We start from the raw sequence: 16,960 nt of genomic DNA, 5'->3' as shown, positions 1-16,960 counted from the left end.
TATAGAATTGAATTTCGAATGTAGAGTTTGCTTTTTTCCAATCTCTTTTCTTATCCGAAGTGTGGCCTTTAATCGAGCTGGCATTTCGATTGACCCTCGGTCTGAGGTTAGAGTATTGCTTCAAATCATTGTGGATTCTCTGTGTCTGTGTCCATGTGTGTGAAGCAAATTGAGAAAACTCAACAGTCAGCGGCGTCGAAGCCAGGAAAAGGCAACAAAACACCAAAGGAAAACTCAAACACACACACACACACACACACACACACACATACAGACGTAGGCAGCTGAATTTTCCGTCTTTTCTACGCTCAGAGAGCGTTGCTGCTGCCCACAGCTGCTGCTGACGTCGACTGCGACGGCGACGTCGACGTCGAAGTCGACTTAGCCACCCTTGTTGTCAATGCCAACGTGAGTTTTCCTCGCATTTTCCGTTGATTTCGGGTTTTTTCCTTTTTTCCTTTGGTGTTCTTCTCCATTCGCTTCGTGACAAAACATGAAATGAAAATTCGCTTTTCACGCGTTCGCTTGCTTCTCTCACCCTCATCCTCATTCTCATCCACAACACTGCCCTTCTTCATCTTCTTCTTCCTCTCTCTCTGTCTCTCTGTTCGTCGTGTAAATTGCTGCGTCGCGACGTCAATGTCAACTGCGCAGTCAGCGTCGCTGTCGCCGTCGTTGTGGGCAAATGCCGCAAACCATTCACATGGAAAATATTCGGTTATCCGTTTGGAACGTTTCTTCTTCAATGGAGGAGCCAGCACACAGGTCGACACAGTGTCCACTGTCAGTATGCGCACTTCACTTCTCAATTCAGTTACTTTAAATCAATTAGCAAGTTATAAAATACAAATGCACTACCTAAATACATATTTAAAAGAAAATTAGATAATTGCAAAATTTCAATAATTTGCTTTCTACGTACTATTAGTCTTTAATTTAATTTAATTGTAAGCTACTCAAATATATATAAAAATAAATAAATAAAATACAAATGCACTACTTAAATACATAGTTAAAACAAAATTAGATAATTGCAAAATTTCAATAATTTGCTTTTTACGTATTATGTCTTTAATTTAATTTTATTGTAAGCTACTTAAATATATACATATATAAAAAACATTTATAACTTAATTACAAACATATTACTATATATATTTATTTATATACAGCTACAATATTCAATTAATTTACAATTCTTTTTTCGCCTACAAAATGTCACTAAATACTGATTTAACATAGCTTAACATAGCAGATTTAACTTTTATTACATTAAGAGATAACAAAATTACATATAATAAATAGGTTCTTGGAATATTTAATACCAAGAGCAATAAGTTTATCGACTATCCATTTACCTATTTTAGTAACTAATGGTTTAGTTGATTTATCAACCAACATATGTAAAAGATTGATAGCTTTTATTGTTATTAAGTATTCCAAAAATGCTATCTCCTAATACATATGTTAAAATAAAATCGACTTTTACAAATGTTGTGAATAACTTAAGAAAATTGTCAATATAAAAAAACACATTTATAAAATAATCATTTATACCTCTAATACCCAAGAGTTATTATATGAAAAACGCGAGGTTCTTAAGTCCCTTCAATTATAGTTATTAGTTGTAAATAATCAAAAATTCAGCTGGCAAATATAATTTAATTGATAACACAAATTGCTAGATAAGACAAATTATATAATTCAATTGAAAAGTCGTTCGTTTATTAGACAGTACAAATTATACATATAATGAGTGGCTCAAGTAAAATGATTGGAGTGTGTTAAACATCCAAAAAAGGAAACTTGAAGACAAAATGCAATTCAATAGCTCATAAGAACGATAATAAAATATTGTATATTTCAAATAAAGAGAAAACTGTATTTCGAATGTAAATACACAATCATGTGGAGTTGAGGAAATTCAGAAGATAACAAATTTCATTAGTGTTGGGTATGTGAAAACAGTTGGCGGACACTGTGCGTGTGCCTAAGCGAGAACAGTTAGAAAAAGCAGAAACAGAAGCAGAAACAGAAGCCGAAGCCGAAGCAGAAGCAGAAGCAGTGCAGTGAGCAGAAGTAGTGGGAGTTTCGAGTGGGAGTGGAATAGGAATAGGAATAGAAATAGGAATAGGGAGAGAGAGAGAGACTAGGAAGAAGTGGAAGAAGCAGAGAAGCACAAAAGCAGAAGCAGAGCAACGGCTGCTCTTCGACTTGAACTTCGATTGCGCGACACAACGGCGGATAAACTGCCGGATAGACGCCGTACTCACACACACACACACACACACACACACAGAGACACATGCAAACGCGTGTCAGCCATTTTGGGTTTGACGCCGCCGCAATAACAACAAAAACAACAAGAAGTGGAAGAAGGAGAACAAAACTATTACTTTCACTGCTTTTGTGGATAGGAAAAAGGCAAAGGCGTCTCTGCCAGCGTCGACGTCGACGTCGCCGCCGACAACCGCCGGCTGCGTGTGGATTTTCCACAGAAATTTTCATTGAAACGTTTTCAGCGTCCGCCGCCGTTGCCAGTTTACTCGTCGCCGTGCTGCGCGTTCGTTCGTTCGTTCGTCTCTCAGTTCAGCTCTCGCATCCGTATCCAGAACCAACAAAAAATACAAAAAAAAAGAAAGAAAAAAGAATAGAAGGAAAACCCGAAGCAAAAGCAAAAGAAAAGCCAAAGCAAACGCGCAAAGGAAAATACGAAATAAAAAAAAATAAAGCTGCCGAACTCGCGACTCGGTGCAATTTTGTTGTTTTTTATTGTGTCTGGTGGGAAACGAAAAGAAAAGAAAAGCAAAAACAAACACACATCGATACATACAGTGCAAAAAAAAGAAAGAAAAGCAAAGAATAGCAAACCGATAACAGCGACCGATAACGCCGATAACAGCGATAACGCGCAACGCACACTTTGGATACATGTATTTCTAAAATTGTAAGCAAAACAGCGAAAATTCCAAATATTTTCCAGTTTCCTTTGCGCCTCACCTTCTCCGCTCTCTCTCTCTCTCTATCGTTCTTGCTACCCTTCTCCCTCACTCTTCTCTCCTTCTTCCACTGTTTGTCCGCTGTCACTTCTGGCGTCGACGCTGGCAGCGACGCCGCCGCCATACGCACAACACGCAGCTGCCTGCTGTCTCGCTCTCGCCCACAGCCCAGCATCGCTCGCTGACTCTCTCCTTCTCTCTCCCACTCGCTCGCCCGCTCTCACGCACTGTGCCCGCTCTCTCTCTCTCTCTCTATCGCTCTCTGCTGCTGACTCCTCTTCGTCTGTGTTTTCTTTTTTTGTCACCTACGCAAAAACCAAAAAGAAGAAAATCGATAAGTTCGCCACAAAAACAAAAAAAAAAAAATCGAAATGAAAACGAATTTCCCAAACAGTTTTCCTCCTCATTTTTCATGTTTTCTTCCCCCTTTTTTTCGGCGTTTGTGTTTGGCGCCTCGAAAATCAATCAAATTAAAGGCGCCTGCTTTGCTCCGCTTCTCGATGTTCAACGGCACTTTACAACACTGGACGCCCTTTTTTTTGTTGTTGGTTTTTGCTCGTTTCGGATTTTTAGTCGTCCGATTGTCAGTTTCAATTGTTTCTACCACAACAACAACCACAACAAACAAACAAAACAAAAAAAATTTCTTGCCAACATAAAAATCCAAAAACGTATTTGAAAAAAAAAAACACACACAACAAAGTCCGAGCAATTCTCAGCACAAAACTCTCACATACATACATTTTTTTGTCGTTTTCCACAAAACTATTTCAAATACCATTTCCAATTATTTTCCCTTATTTATAATTTTCGTTTTCCTTTTGGCACTTCATTTAAATTCCCCAATTCACATGCACTCGATGAACTCTATAGCCGACATACGAATTTCGATCAAGCCGCAAGCAACCGATGCAAAAAATCTATAGTGTCCCGATCAATCAAACGCATCAATCAAGCCAGAGACACATCTTCAAACTGAATGAGACTGAGAGAGACATAGAAAGAAAGAGAGACTGAACAAAAGAGAGCGTGAGGGGAGAGAGATAGAGAGAAAGAGAGAGAGAGAGCGTGAAAGTGAGAGCGTGAGCTGCTGGCATCAATCAACAACTCATCGCTCAATCATTTTCAGCACAGATCTTCAATCACATCACCGACACCGACACCGACACTGACATCGATATCATCACATCTTTAAGCTCATCTGGGATCCAACTGGAGTCAGCCTGCAACTATTGAACGCAAATAGACAAATCCATTCGCCATCAATCATCTGCAGTCAATCACTCAACTTGCAACGAATCTGTAAGTATCACCAACAACACGCTTCATAGTTCAGTTAGAAGTGGCAAACTTTTGCAATCAATTTGTCAATCAACAACTGCTAAGCTTTTAATATTGTAAAGAGTTTCTTGGGATTCTTTGCTATTTTGCTATTGATTGATCAGTCTTTTTAGTTGTGCAGAGCTTTGTTTGCTTGATAAGTATAAAGCTCATTTTCGCATAGTTTGCGTTTTTCTCTGTATTCAATTGTTGTCATGGTTTTCATCCGCATTCAAATAAATTCCTGATGTGCTTTTTATTGCCTCTGGCATTACTTTTCCCCTCAGAACTCTGCTCTCATGCTTGATAAGCTATTTATCAGATTTGTACTAGAGATTTCTCCTCTTTTGGCCACCAAATGAGCATACCCTCTCTTAAGCTAACGATACCGGGTATCAAACAGTCTACTTCCAAAATGGAACTTGCAATGTTATTCAAGCTTATAGCCTCAGTCTCACTGCCACATGCCACATGCCACAGTGCTTGCAACATTGTGTTGCAGCATTGCCTATTTTCGAATCGGCGGGAATGGCGTCTATTTTAAATGTCGACGGGGCAAATGGGTGGGGGTAGAGGAGGAGGGGGCAGGGGCTGGGGTAGGGGTAGGGGCAGCCAGCGTGTGGCATGAATGAAAGAAGCTGCAAAGAAATATCGTCTGTGTAATCCACATTGCTGCTGTGTCTGGGTTTCTGTCTGTGGCATGGCTAAATTTAATGCATTCTCAAGAGTGTGGCACGCTCTCTTCGCCCGCTCCCCTCGCCACCTCAGCTTCGTCGGGGGGCATCGCAGGGGGCGCAACGAAAAGCGCGCAAAATGTTTTCAAATCAATTCGAAAGTTCAACAGCCGCAAAATCTGTGGAAGACGCCAAGAAAAGTGAGAGTAAGTGCGAGTGCAAGTGCGAGAGAGAGAGAGAAAGAGAGTGAGTGATAGGACAAGTGAGAAAGAGAGCGAGAGAGAGAGAGCAAGAGTGAGGGAGCGTAAAATTAGATTACGTTGCGCTTGGGTCAACGCATTCCACAGACGCGGAAATGAGCTGACTGCAGACACACTTCGGCTCCCTCGCTGCCCCCTTCCCCTCCCCCCCCCTAGCTGCACTAATGAGATCAGTGGCGAAAAAAAACCAAGAAGCAGAAAAAAGCTTAGCCAAAGTTGCAGCTGGCAGCGTAACTGTACCGCAACAACAACAACAACAATAAGTAGAAAAAAAAACAGAAAAAATTAAATACGAAAACTTTTTTGGAAACGCTTGTTGTCCTTGAGCGCGACGCGTTCGTTCCGCGTCCTTTGCATGCTCCCGTAATAAGCTTAGAGCCATCCTCTTTCTCTTTCCCTCTCCCTCTCACTCGCTCTGTCTGCGGCGCGCGTTCTCTTTGCCTCTCGCTCGCACAGTTAAATTATATAATATGGTACATACTAGTTCTATCAGCTTCCCCTTCCCCTTCCCTCTTCCACATCTCCATCTCCTGTTCGCCTTGGCTGTGGCCCGTTTGCGCTTATTGAATTACTTGTCTGCCTCGCGTATGTGTGTGTGTGTGCTGTCTGTGTATCTGCGCCTGTACATATGTATGTGTGTGTGCTTCGTCTTTGCCGTTTGCTGTTTGCTTTCTTCATGCCATTTCGTTTTCAATTGTTTAATGTCCTGTTTTCTGCTGCCGTCGTCGCTGCTTTGCTGCCAGCTTTGTGGCGGGTTGCCAACTGGTCCTGTTTCTGCTTCCCGGCCTCTGGCCCCCTTCCTCTTCCTCTTCCTCTTCCTCGTCCTCCTCGTTCTCGTTCTCGTCCTGCTGGCGGCTTGTGTCCCCTTTTATTCACACGCCACACACACGCACAATAGACACACACGGGTTTAATCGGCATCTGCTTGAAACAAGCGTCTTCTTCTTCTTCTTTTTTTGCCATTTTGTTGTCTTTAATTGTTTGTTTGTTGCTGCTTCTCACACACATAACTCGCGGCGCGACAGCGTTTTCAATAATTCACACAACGCACGCAATTCACTCCGCTCTGTCTCTCTCGCTCGCTCTCTCGCGCACTAACTGTCTGCTGATCTATTGCTTTGAAGCTTTGCTTGCCTATTTTACTAGTGCTGGTGCAGCTGTCGCCATCTTGACAGCTGCTCTCTTTCTCAATATTATTGCAGACTGCACTTCACACCCCCACACACACTTATTCCAGCAAGCCTTTCTTTCCTTTATGGTAATGCTCTCTTATCTATTGCTCTAAGCTGTGCTTTACTTCTGTTGCTGGCGCCATCTTGCCATCCGTTCTCAGCGCCACAATTATATGCATTTATTCTTAGTACTACGCTGCACTTCACACTGTCTCGCTCACTCTCTTTTGCTAATGCTCTTTTCAAAGGCCGTCAGATCTATTGTGCTAAACTTCTGTCTTGTGCTTATGTTCGATTTTACTATGCTGCCATCAGATTGCACCAAGCTGTGCTTTACTTCTGATGCTGGCGCCATCCGCTCTCAGCACCACAATTGAGTGCATTTACACTTAGTGCTAGAAAGCACTTCACACTGTCACGCTCACTCTCTTTTGCTAATGCTCCATCAGATCTATTGTGCTAAGCTTTTGGCTTGTGCTTATGTTCTTTTTTGCTATGCTGCCATTAGATTGCGCCAACATGAGCTTTACTTCTGTTGCTAGATGGCGCCACTTGCACGCCTCAATTACTTTACGGCTCGCCTGTTGATCCGATTTACAGCTTCAAGCAATTGTCGCTTTATCGCAGAAGCATTCATTAGTGTTGACGCCGCTATTTTCCAATCCGCTTTCAGCAACATATTTGCCAGCAAAATGCTGTTCACATCGCCACTCTCTTAAAGCAGCTAACTTAACTTTGCATCAGCCTTAGCATCACCTGTTTATTGCTACATAACAAAACTATCTCTCTCCCCCATTCACCAGGCGCTTTCACCACACTGATCTCTATCTACGCTTACTGCTGCTGTTTTGTTGTCACCGTCACCGTCGCCGTCGCCATTTTGCCCACCGCTCTCAGTGCACTTTGCATTGCACTGCTCAGCCACACACACACACATACATTTGCATTTGCAAGCATCCAATTGAAACGGCAAAGGCCTATTGTCGGCTCTCTTGTGCACTCTCGCTCGCTCTCACTCGGACAAACGCAGTTGTTGTGTTTTGTTTGGCTAGGCGTGAGTGGGAGTGAGAGTGGGGGGTCAGGTTGTGTGTGCGTTTTATTGCATACTTTGCAGGGTTGCTGTTGTCGTTGCAGTTGCTGTTGCTGCGCGCGCCATTTTTGTGTTGCACTTGTTGTGCTACCACACACACACACACAGACACACACACATACAGAGTTTGTACTAACCCTTTTTGAGCTGCAGTTGCTGCAACAAGCGAAGGGGCGCTCTCGCTGTGAACTCAACGCTCATTGGCATGCAAATTGAAAAGTGTTGCACGCCCACAACGCACCCTCCAGTGTTGTTGTGATGACCTCTAACCCCTTGACCCTGCCACTTTGGCTGCTGCAGCAGCGTTGCACGCACTGCTTGCTTGTTTGCTTGCAGCATGTTGCAACCCCATGTGGCAGTGTGTGACTTTAACCTTTCACCCCCTTGCGGCCGGATGCGTGCCCTATTTTGATACAACAGCAATAGCAACAACGAGCACAAAAAGGATGCACTTTTTGTGTGTGGCGCAATAAAAAGGCATGCAAAGCTTTTCCACTTTAATTGGCTTGTCCAAAAGCTTCGCACTCTCTCGCTCTCGCTCGCACTCGCAATCGCAGTGTCGCAACCACCCTTCGCCATGTCTTGCTTCGCTTCGCCTCGCCTCGTCTCGCCTTTCCTCTCCTCGCCTCGTCTCGCCACACGTCTGTTGACGTCATTAAACGTCAATTAATGTCACCTTCAACAACTGCAATTGCAGTCGCACTAACAACAACAACAACAACAACAAGAACAGCAACCCTTGCAGTTACCCCGCTCTCCCCTGGCCAAGCTGATTTTGTTTTGATTGCGACGCGTGCGTTGCTCTCTCACTCGCCTTTCTTTGTTGTCCCCTTCGCATGCCTTGGCCACCTGGGCCAGCGAGTGCGAGTGCGAGCGAGACAGCATGCGATTGCAGCTGCAGCGAGCGCAACAAGTGTGTCTTTTCTTCTTCTTCTTTCGTGCATTTCGCACGCGCTCTTCAAGTGTTATTGTTGTTTTGATTCTCACCGCAAAAGCTGACAGCTGTCTTCCCTTCCCCCCCTCCCACTCGCTATGGCATGCAATTAGAGCTTCGCTTTGACATATTGATGGCTTGCTTTGCTTGTCTAGCTTGTTTTTTGCCACGAACACGAAAGCGAACTTGCAGCATATGGCTAAGCCACAGGACGCTATTGCACTTCATCAACGGCAACAATCAAATTAAACACACACACGTGCTTCGCGTTTTTTTTTTATTTTTTATAGGTTAGGTGTCCCTTTTATTGAGGTTACGTCGAGTTGACAGCTTCAAATGCTGCAAAATTGCATTGAATTCAAATCTAGCAACTTATTGATTTTTTTCACCTAGAAACGCTTTATTTTATATGAATACTAAAAAATTTTAAATCTTTGAAACATTGTTCAATTTATAGTTAAATTTTTACACAGATTTCGAAGCTAGAAATCAAAAGCTTAAATTTCACACTCTACTTTAGTAGTTATCTTCCTTTGTTATTCAATTTGGAACATCTGAAATGAAGTTATATATTTTAAAATAGTTTAAACAGATTCTTATTCTTTATACGCTTCATTTATAGCAACTGAATTTCTTATTAACTTGTAAGGATGAGCCTGAATGTTCGTTATTAATACATTTATTGTAAATATTTGCTTTAGCAAAAACTTCAAAATAACTTTTTTAATATATTTATAATCATTTCATCCAGTGAAATTTAAATAGAAGTAAATTCATTATTTTGCTACGCAATATGTTTTCAATTAAGTTTTGATTAAGTTCTCAGACTGAAGTTACGAAATTACGAAATAGACAGCAATTTACTCTATAGTGATATAATATTAACTGTAATTATCAACAACAATTGAAATAACTAATAGTACAATAGAAATAGAATTTCGTATTTTTATTTTGAAATAGACTCAAGTTAAAGCTTTAAAATTTGGCGCCTTGAAGTTTGTCTTTTTTTTGTATAATAACTCATTGTTAGCAGTTTAATTGTGCTATTGGCAATGTTTATAGGGTATCTGCTAGTCAAAAGCGGCTCATATGTACATATGTATGTAGGTAACTAAACTACAATGTATTTTCGTATGTGTTTGTTTTTTAGGTTCTTATATACATAGTTATGCTTGTATGTGGAGTATCTCCAAACATGTGTGTGTGCGTGTGTGTGTGTGTGTGTGTGAGTTTCGCTTCTGTTTGCCTTCGCTCAAAGCCCACGGCAAGCTCCGCAGTTCACTTCCTTTGTGCTGCTTCCTTCTTCCTTTTAACGCTTAAGCGCCGTCGTCGTCGTCGTCGTCGCAGCCGCTTTCAATTTTTTGGCAACGCCAGCGTCGACAGCGACTGCGACGCTGCGCAACACAGCGACAGCGACTGCGGCATTATCCTGGCATCTGCTCTCAAACTCACACACACACACACACACACACACGCACAAGTCTGCCTTTAAGCGTAGCCAAAGCTCCCGTTGCCATTTGCCAAACTGCGCCCCTTCCTTGTTTCTCTTTCGCTCACTCTCGCTCAACTCATTTGAGTCACTTTCGAGTTTTGAGCTAAACACTAAACTGCGCGATCTTAGCACAAGAACAACAAATTGCCAAAATGTAGAGTTGAGTGTAATCGTTGCTTTTATCAGCAAAGAGCGCAAATATAAAGCCAAAGCTTTTTCGCTGCGCTCAATTGAAATCTTAAGAAGTCACTCGTTATGTGTGTGCTGGTTTTTTTTTGTATTTTGGCGGCGCTCATTTCTTATTCCACTCACACTCATTAAAAATTTTCGGCAAAAGACACACACACACACAGACGTACACTAACGTATCGTGAGAGCGAGACAGAGAGGGGCAATACATGAAAACATCGCACATTGCTTTTGTATTGTGCTTGTCTTTCGCTTTTAGCTGCGGTCGCGCTCCATGCTGTCGCTGCCTCTGTCGCTGTCGCTGCTGCTGCTGTCGCTGCCTGTCGTGCGCGCGTGTGTGTGTGCTTGTGCTTGTGCTTGCGTTTGTGTGTATAGGAATTTCGGCTAAGGCAAACGAGCAGAGCGTTGGCGGCCCCCGAAAAATGGATGGAAAAAAAAAACGTACGTTGAGTGGAACTGTTAAGTGATAAATGTTACGCACTCCGCTTCGCTCTCGCTCTCTCTTTCACTCTCTCTGTCTCTCTCTCTCTCTGGCCATCACATGCTCGTCTCTGCTCTGCGCTGCCGCTGACGCTGCCAGCCTTTGACGCTCTGCCGCTCTGTCGCTGCCAACGTCGCGAGAATACCTCATGCACTTCGTTCATTTTTGTATTTGGAAACACAATTTGGTTCCGTCATTTGTATTTGGAACGCCGCAGCAGCAAGAAGGTCGCCACACACACAAAAAAAAAAAAAAAAAAGCAATCATAAAAATAAAAGCAAATTTTTATTATTGGCAAAAGATTTTCGGCAAAAAGCACAAAACACACAAAAAAAAATACAACTAAAACGAAAAGTTCAAAATATGCACTAAAAACAAATAACAAAAACGTGTCCCGTCGTCTTCGTCGCCTCGTCTCGTTTCTTCAACTGTTTGTTGTTGTTCTTGTTTATTTCGACTCTCTTGTTGTGTTTGTTCGTAAATAGTTTTGTTATTTTTTTTTTCGTTTTTTTCTCTGCCAAAAACAAAGCACCACAAAAGTGATCTTGATCTGTTGTTATTACTTCTTTCTTCATACGTTCGTTCGTTCCCAAAAAAAAAAAAACTAAGAAAAAAACGTAAGCAAAGAAATCATCGAACGAAAAGCAAAGAATACAAAAGCAAAAAGAGCGCGCCAACAAAAAAAAAAAAAAAATACAAGCAAAAGAAAAGGAAAAAAATCAAATGAAATCCCCCACAAAACCGAACATAAAATAGACAAGCGAAATCATTCAAAGCCAATAACACACACACACAAACGCACGCACACACATAGACACACACTCACACACACACATGTATTGTACGTACGGTAGCTGCGATGTTTTTACAATTGCCAAAAATGTATAATTCAAATGTAGAAAAACGAAATGAACTGAACTGAATGAAAGGAGGAGCAACTTGTTGTTGTTGTTGATGTTGTTTTTGTTCGTATTGCGTTTAATCGACGTCGTCAAATAATTAGCAACAGCAACAACAACAATAACAGCTACAAAACTACAACAAGAACAAAAACAGCGCAGTTTGTGACTAGTTGTCGCTGTGTTGCGCTGCTCTAGTGAGTGAACGGTGGGAGGGGGTGGAGCGTTGGTGGGTGGAGTGAAGAGAGAGCGAAAGCGTGCATGGGCCGGGAAGGGGAGGGGGGTGAATTGGCACAACAGCTTTTGCTTTTTGAATGTCGTCGCCGCTGTGTTTTTTTTTTTGTCATCTCTTTTTTTTCGTGGCATATTTTCTTGACGTGTGCGTGTGTGTGTGTGTGTGCGTGTGCGTGTTTGCCGCCCCGCAACTTTATGTGTATGTGTGTGTGTGTGCAGCATTTTCTTTATGCAAGACATCATTCATGGTTGCAACATTGAACATTTTCTTGTTTTACATAATTAACAATTGAAAGCAGCAGCAAAGTTAGCAAAAACGCACGCAAAAAAACAAAAAAAAAAACAAAGACAATAACAAAAACAACACACGCGCGCAAAAACAAAAATTTAAAAGGCACTCTGACATCATCTGCGCACCGAATTTACAACAACACAACACAACACACAAAAAAAGCATAAGCAGCGACAACAACTGCAAACACACACACAAACGCACGTTTACACGCACACATACGCATACGCATACACAAGTCAATGCTAAAGAGCGAAACATATGCTTAACAACAAACAAAAATAATAAATTATCAAGCAACAAGAGAGCAACAACAACAACAACTACAACAAGTTGGCAGCATTGAGAATTTTCTCCATTTTTGGGCCGCTTTTGCGAAATGAATATACTATATAGTTTTTTTCCTTTTTTTGTATTGTGTGTGCCTTTTTTCGCCTACTTTATTCACCACACCGCAAACAAAAAAACAACAACAACAAAAACAATTGCCGAAAAAGCAACACCAACGCACATACACACACACAGACACGAACGCACAGGCCAAGATCAAAGTCAACATGACGACGACGACGATGGCAGCAGCGCAGCAGCAGCAGCAACAGCAACAACAAGAACAAAGCATGCGCTCTCCCACTCTCTTGAGTTGTTGGAGCCCTCTGTCCGCGCTCTCTATCTCTCTTCACACTCGCTACGCATTATTAATCTCTTCTAATGCCAAAGCAGCGTGCGCGCGCCCACTCAACAACAAAACGAAGAGAGCTTCTTTTCTTGTGTTGTTGCTTTTGCTTTTTGCTGTTGCTGTTGTTGTCGCTTGTATGTTTTGCTTAGCAACATGTCGCCGGCCGGCGATCGCTGCAGCAACAGCTGTTGCTGCTGACGCCGACTGCAAATGGCGCCTAACAATGTGTTTGGGGTGGTCCCAATGGGATGCTCCCATACTTTACATACTTGCCTGTATGTTTGTGTGTGTGTGTGTGTGTGTGCGTTTAACTTTTTCTATCTCTCTTTAGCAAACATATTGTAAACGCCTGCTCATATGTATTTTTCTCCTTCTGTTTTGCAGGTTTTCATCCTTTTTGGGCCAAATTTGACACATTTACCGCATTTTTCATTTCGCATCGCATCGTGCCACACAGCAACAACTCATTTTTTTTTCTCTCGAAATTCAACGGAAAAAACGTTTTTGAAAACGCGCGCGCGGGCAACAAAAAAATAATCAACACCACGAAAAATAAAAGTAAAACCAACAAAGCAATGCAACAAATTCAACAACAACAACAACATCAACAATAATCAATTCATCAATTGCACAAAATTCGTTTTTTTTGGTTTTACATTTCATACGATATTTTCTCGGTAACGACGCGAAAACGTGAAAGGTGAAAGGACATGACTCAAAGCGCAAATTGAGCGAATGAAAAAAGTATCAAAATAGAAAAGCACATCAAACAACGTCCTGTAACAAAAAATTCAATTTTTTTTTAAACATTCCACGCCCCGAAAACATCATCAACAACAACAACAACAACAACGACAGGAAAATCTGCGGAAAAAAACCTCGCTCAAAATTCTAAAGTGTGTGTGTCGCCCAAAAGTGTTTTGATTCGATTTCCATTTCCAATTCAATTTCAAATTTGTTGAAAGTTAACGAAGTAGAAGAGTAGCAAAGAAAAAGAAAAAGAAGAAAAAAGACCGCAAGCGAAATTGTTATTATTGATAAATACACGATATATATGATATATATATATAGAAGAAAGCATCTATTTTTTTTGCACGAACTTACCGTAAAGAAAAGTTAAATTTATATATATACATATATATATATATATATCTACAAATTGTGCTCCCCCTGCCCCCTCTCAAAGTAACAACAACAACAAGCAAAAGACGAAAGTGAAACAAAGTCAAAATTGAAAGCAAACAAAAAGTTGATCGAAAAAGTTTTGAAAATACGCGCCACAACAACAGCAACAGCAAAGAAGACACACACAAGCTAAAAGCTCACAAGGAAAAGCACAAAAGCTACTAATACAACAAGCAGAAGAAGAAGGTACAGTTATATTTCGAAAGATGGCTTCCGAACTGGATCAATTCGCCGATTTGGAATTATCAAAAGAGGATCGCGAGCAAATCTTCGATCCGCCATTAGACCGGCAGCAATTGGAAGGTGCTGGCACCTCAAGGTATTTATCATCCAACTTTCCCTCTAATTGATCGTTATCCTCATATGCATATATGTACCTATATACATACGATGTATATAGTATTATCCTCTCAGACATACAAAGAAAAATGAAACAACTTACATCATAATATCGAGAAAAGAAACGCAACCCAAAAAAAAATTTTCCCCTTCTTTGTAATTAGCTCGATTCATCATTATTTCCATGCATAAAATGTGTCGTCTCCTCCTATCTCGATATAAATGTAGTTTACTCTCGTAGCGCCTCTTTTTTTCTACCCTCCCAGACTCAACCCCCCCTTTATGTAGTTGCTGTAGTTGTTGTTAGTGCTTTGTAGCATTTATTCTCAAGTGTCCCCCAAACAAATTCAAGAGAGATTCCTAGAAATTGTCCCTGCAAATATGCTTTACTCCTCGATTTATGCGCATTATTTGTTAAACCTGATAAATTGTTGATTAATTGAAGGTTGTTGTACAACGCCTAGCCTAGCTTTAACTAATTATATTCCCATGTAGAACGAGAGTTCAAAACTTGAACTGGCAAATCATGTTGTGGCCGCCCCCAAGGTGGTCAATTAGTTGAATTGCCTGAGACGAAGTCTTTCAAAATGGCGCTATAGCATTTTAGATACGCCCTATTCACGTGCTGACAATGCTAGTTTTCAGCCTAACCTTCGCCTAAACGAGACCAGAAAAACTAAGCTCACGCGGTCTCCTTGTCGACCCTTTTTCATCCCACAAAAAGAAAAGAAGCACAAAAAAAAAAAAAACCGAACCGAACAGAATAGAACAGAGAAGAAGGGGGTTCGATCGGTATAGTGTAGTAGTAGGGTTGGGTTGTGTATCTGCAATCCACAATTGCACAAATTATCACGCCAAATAACAAGAAGCTTGCCTCCTCGCACACCCGCCTCACCTCGCCTCTCCTTCAGAGACTTCAGAGGAGATGGGAGATGGATGTATATCTATCTCCCGCAACCCTATTCCACCCGGAACCCTTTTTTTTCATTCTTTTTTTTTTTTTTTTTTGCATTTTTGGCAAACCTACAACGCTGCTAAATAGCAGCTAATTTCCTGTGATAAATTGGGCATATCACAGCAGAAGCTGCCGTTGGTTTTCAAAAGGAAGAAACCAAAAAACGCTCTCAGAGACCTGAGGAGCTGCTAGCTAGAAAAGCGTTAACCCAACTCACTGACGACATTCTTTCACGACCCTCATCAACTCGCCGCGCCGCGCCGCGCTCGAGTTAAGCTCAAGTGGTGTAAGTAAACACTGAGATCACAGCCAAACAATTTTAGAGAGAAGGGGGCCAAGTTATTATCATTGTCACAGCTAGCAAACTACCAGCTACTACCAAAGAAAAAGAGGAAAAAAAAAAAATAGAACTGCAACCAGCCTTACCTGTGCCTCTCGAGTTCCTACCTAGTGAGCGCCTTTTCCTTGGCATTGGCATTGCCAGAGGAGGGTTGGGCTGCTTGGGTAGGCGCAACCCCAACAAAATTGATATACTTGGCTGCCGCACGCAACACAACACTGCGTGTGACTCAGTCCCTAGCCCTAGTTGCCAGCCTGCTGCCTCTTTAGAAGATGAGAGACGCGAGATCGTATCATGTCACTGTTGCCCAACAACTCTGAAAGGAAATCGCAGTTTTGGCTTTTATTCGTTTAGACATCATAGTCTAACCCTGCAGCCAAAAGTTTCCATAGCTGACTAGAGAAAAGGTTCTAAAACTCATGTTAAGGGAGTGGGTTAAACCTAACTAAGGCTCTCCTAGTTAGCTAAGGCTCTCCTAGCTAGTTAAGGCCCTCCCAGTTAGCTAAGGCTCTCCTCTCTATATTAGTAAAGTTCTATAGGAATAATGATTCAAATACCGTTCTAGACCTGAGCTACATAAGACTTTAAGTCTGATGATTTGAGAGTATAACAGACATTAGTATGAAACTATATCTAATTTAAGGAATAAGGAATTGAGTCCAAATCGTAAGGAGTAGATGCAACTAAACTAAGGTTAGTAAGGGTTAGTAATGTTCTCTAACTGTTTAAAAGGGATAAAGACTTAAGTCGAATACTTTAAGAGCGAATCAATCTGAAGTCCTCCTTGATTAGTAGAGTTTTATAGCTGACTTAAGGTATATGGATTTGAGTCTTATTGCTTAGAGAGTAGTAAAAACTTCGGACCTCTTATATCAGTAAGATTCTAGAGATGATTTTTGGGATAAAGATGTAAACGATGTAGATTTAGAGAGTAGAACATATTAAAATCGCTTTAAATTAATAAGGTTCTATCACTTAGGGAGTAAAACTAAAATTATCTTATGTTAGGTATATAACATTGAAGTCTTCTGTTTATGTATCTGTTTATCTCTAATTCTATGCACTACGCGCGATAGCGTTCTTCCTCTATTTAATTCGAGTTGAATCTCCTGCTTAGGGAGTAAAAAACTAAAGTTGTACTTTGTGAGGGATTTATGATTGAAGTCCTTTGTTTATGTATCTTTTTTATCTATTAAATTCTCCTGCTTAGGAAGTAAAACGAAAGTTCTCTAAAGTTCTTGTTTTTTGAGTAGAACGAACGAAAGTTATTTTATATTAGTTCTAAGGATTTAAGTCTCAGTCCTTCTCTATATCACTGAATTGATCTTTTCAGTTTCGCAAGCAGCTTTCAAAGTTCACCAAGGAGCTTTTGTGCTGCCCCAAAAACAAACATGTTGAGCTTTGGCTATCGCACACACAGCTTTTG

The 16,960-nt window shown here is 41.2% G+C and overlaps 1 protein-coding gene across 3 annotated transcripts in view; it reads left to right on the top strand.

Moving 5' to 3' along the window:
• The first annotated feature begins 3,634 nt into the window (after nucleotides 1–3,634).
• LOC133848361 (insulin-like growth factor 2 mRNA-binding protein 1) overlaps nucleotides 3,635–16,960 on the top strand; it is a 37,632-nt gene continuing 24,306 nt past the window's right edge. Inside the window, exons 1-2 of one of the 3 annotated variants that reach the window (XM_062283889.1) lie at nucleotides 3,635–4,301; nucleotides 13,100–14,219. In XM_062283889.1, coding sequence (XP_062139873.1) covers nucleotides 14,107–14,219 — 113 coding nt within the window. In that variant the 5' untranslated portion in view covers nucleotides 3,635–4,301; nucleotides 13,100–14,106. Of the gene's footprint in view, nucleotides 4,302–10,822; nucleotides 10,839–13,099; nucleotides 14,220–16,960 lie in introns of those variants that run through there. The other 2 variants (XM_062283892.1, XM_062283890.1) reach the window with 2 other exon arrangements.

Source organism: Drosophila sulfurigaster, chromosome X (genome assembly GCF_023558435.1).
Source record: "Drosophila sulfurigaster albostrigata strain 15112-1811.04 chromosome X, ASM2355843v2, whole genome shotgun sequence".
NCBI classification, from domain to species: domain Eukaryota; kingdom Metazoa; phylum Arthropoda; class Insecta; order Diptera; family Drosophilidae; genus Drosophila; species Drosophila sulfurigaster.
Note: the sequence above shows the minus strand (reverse complement) of the source record. Positions and strands in the feature narration are given on the sequence as shown.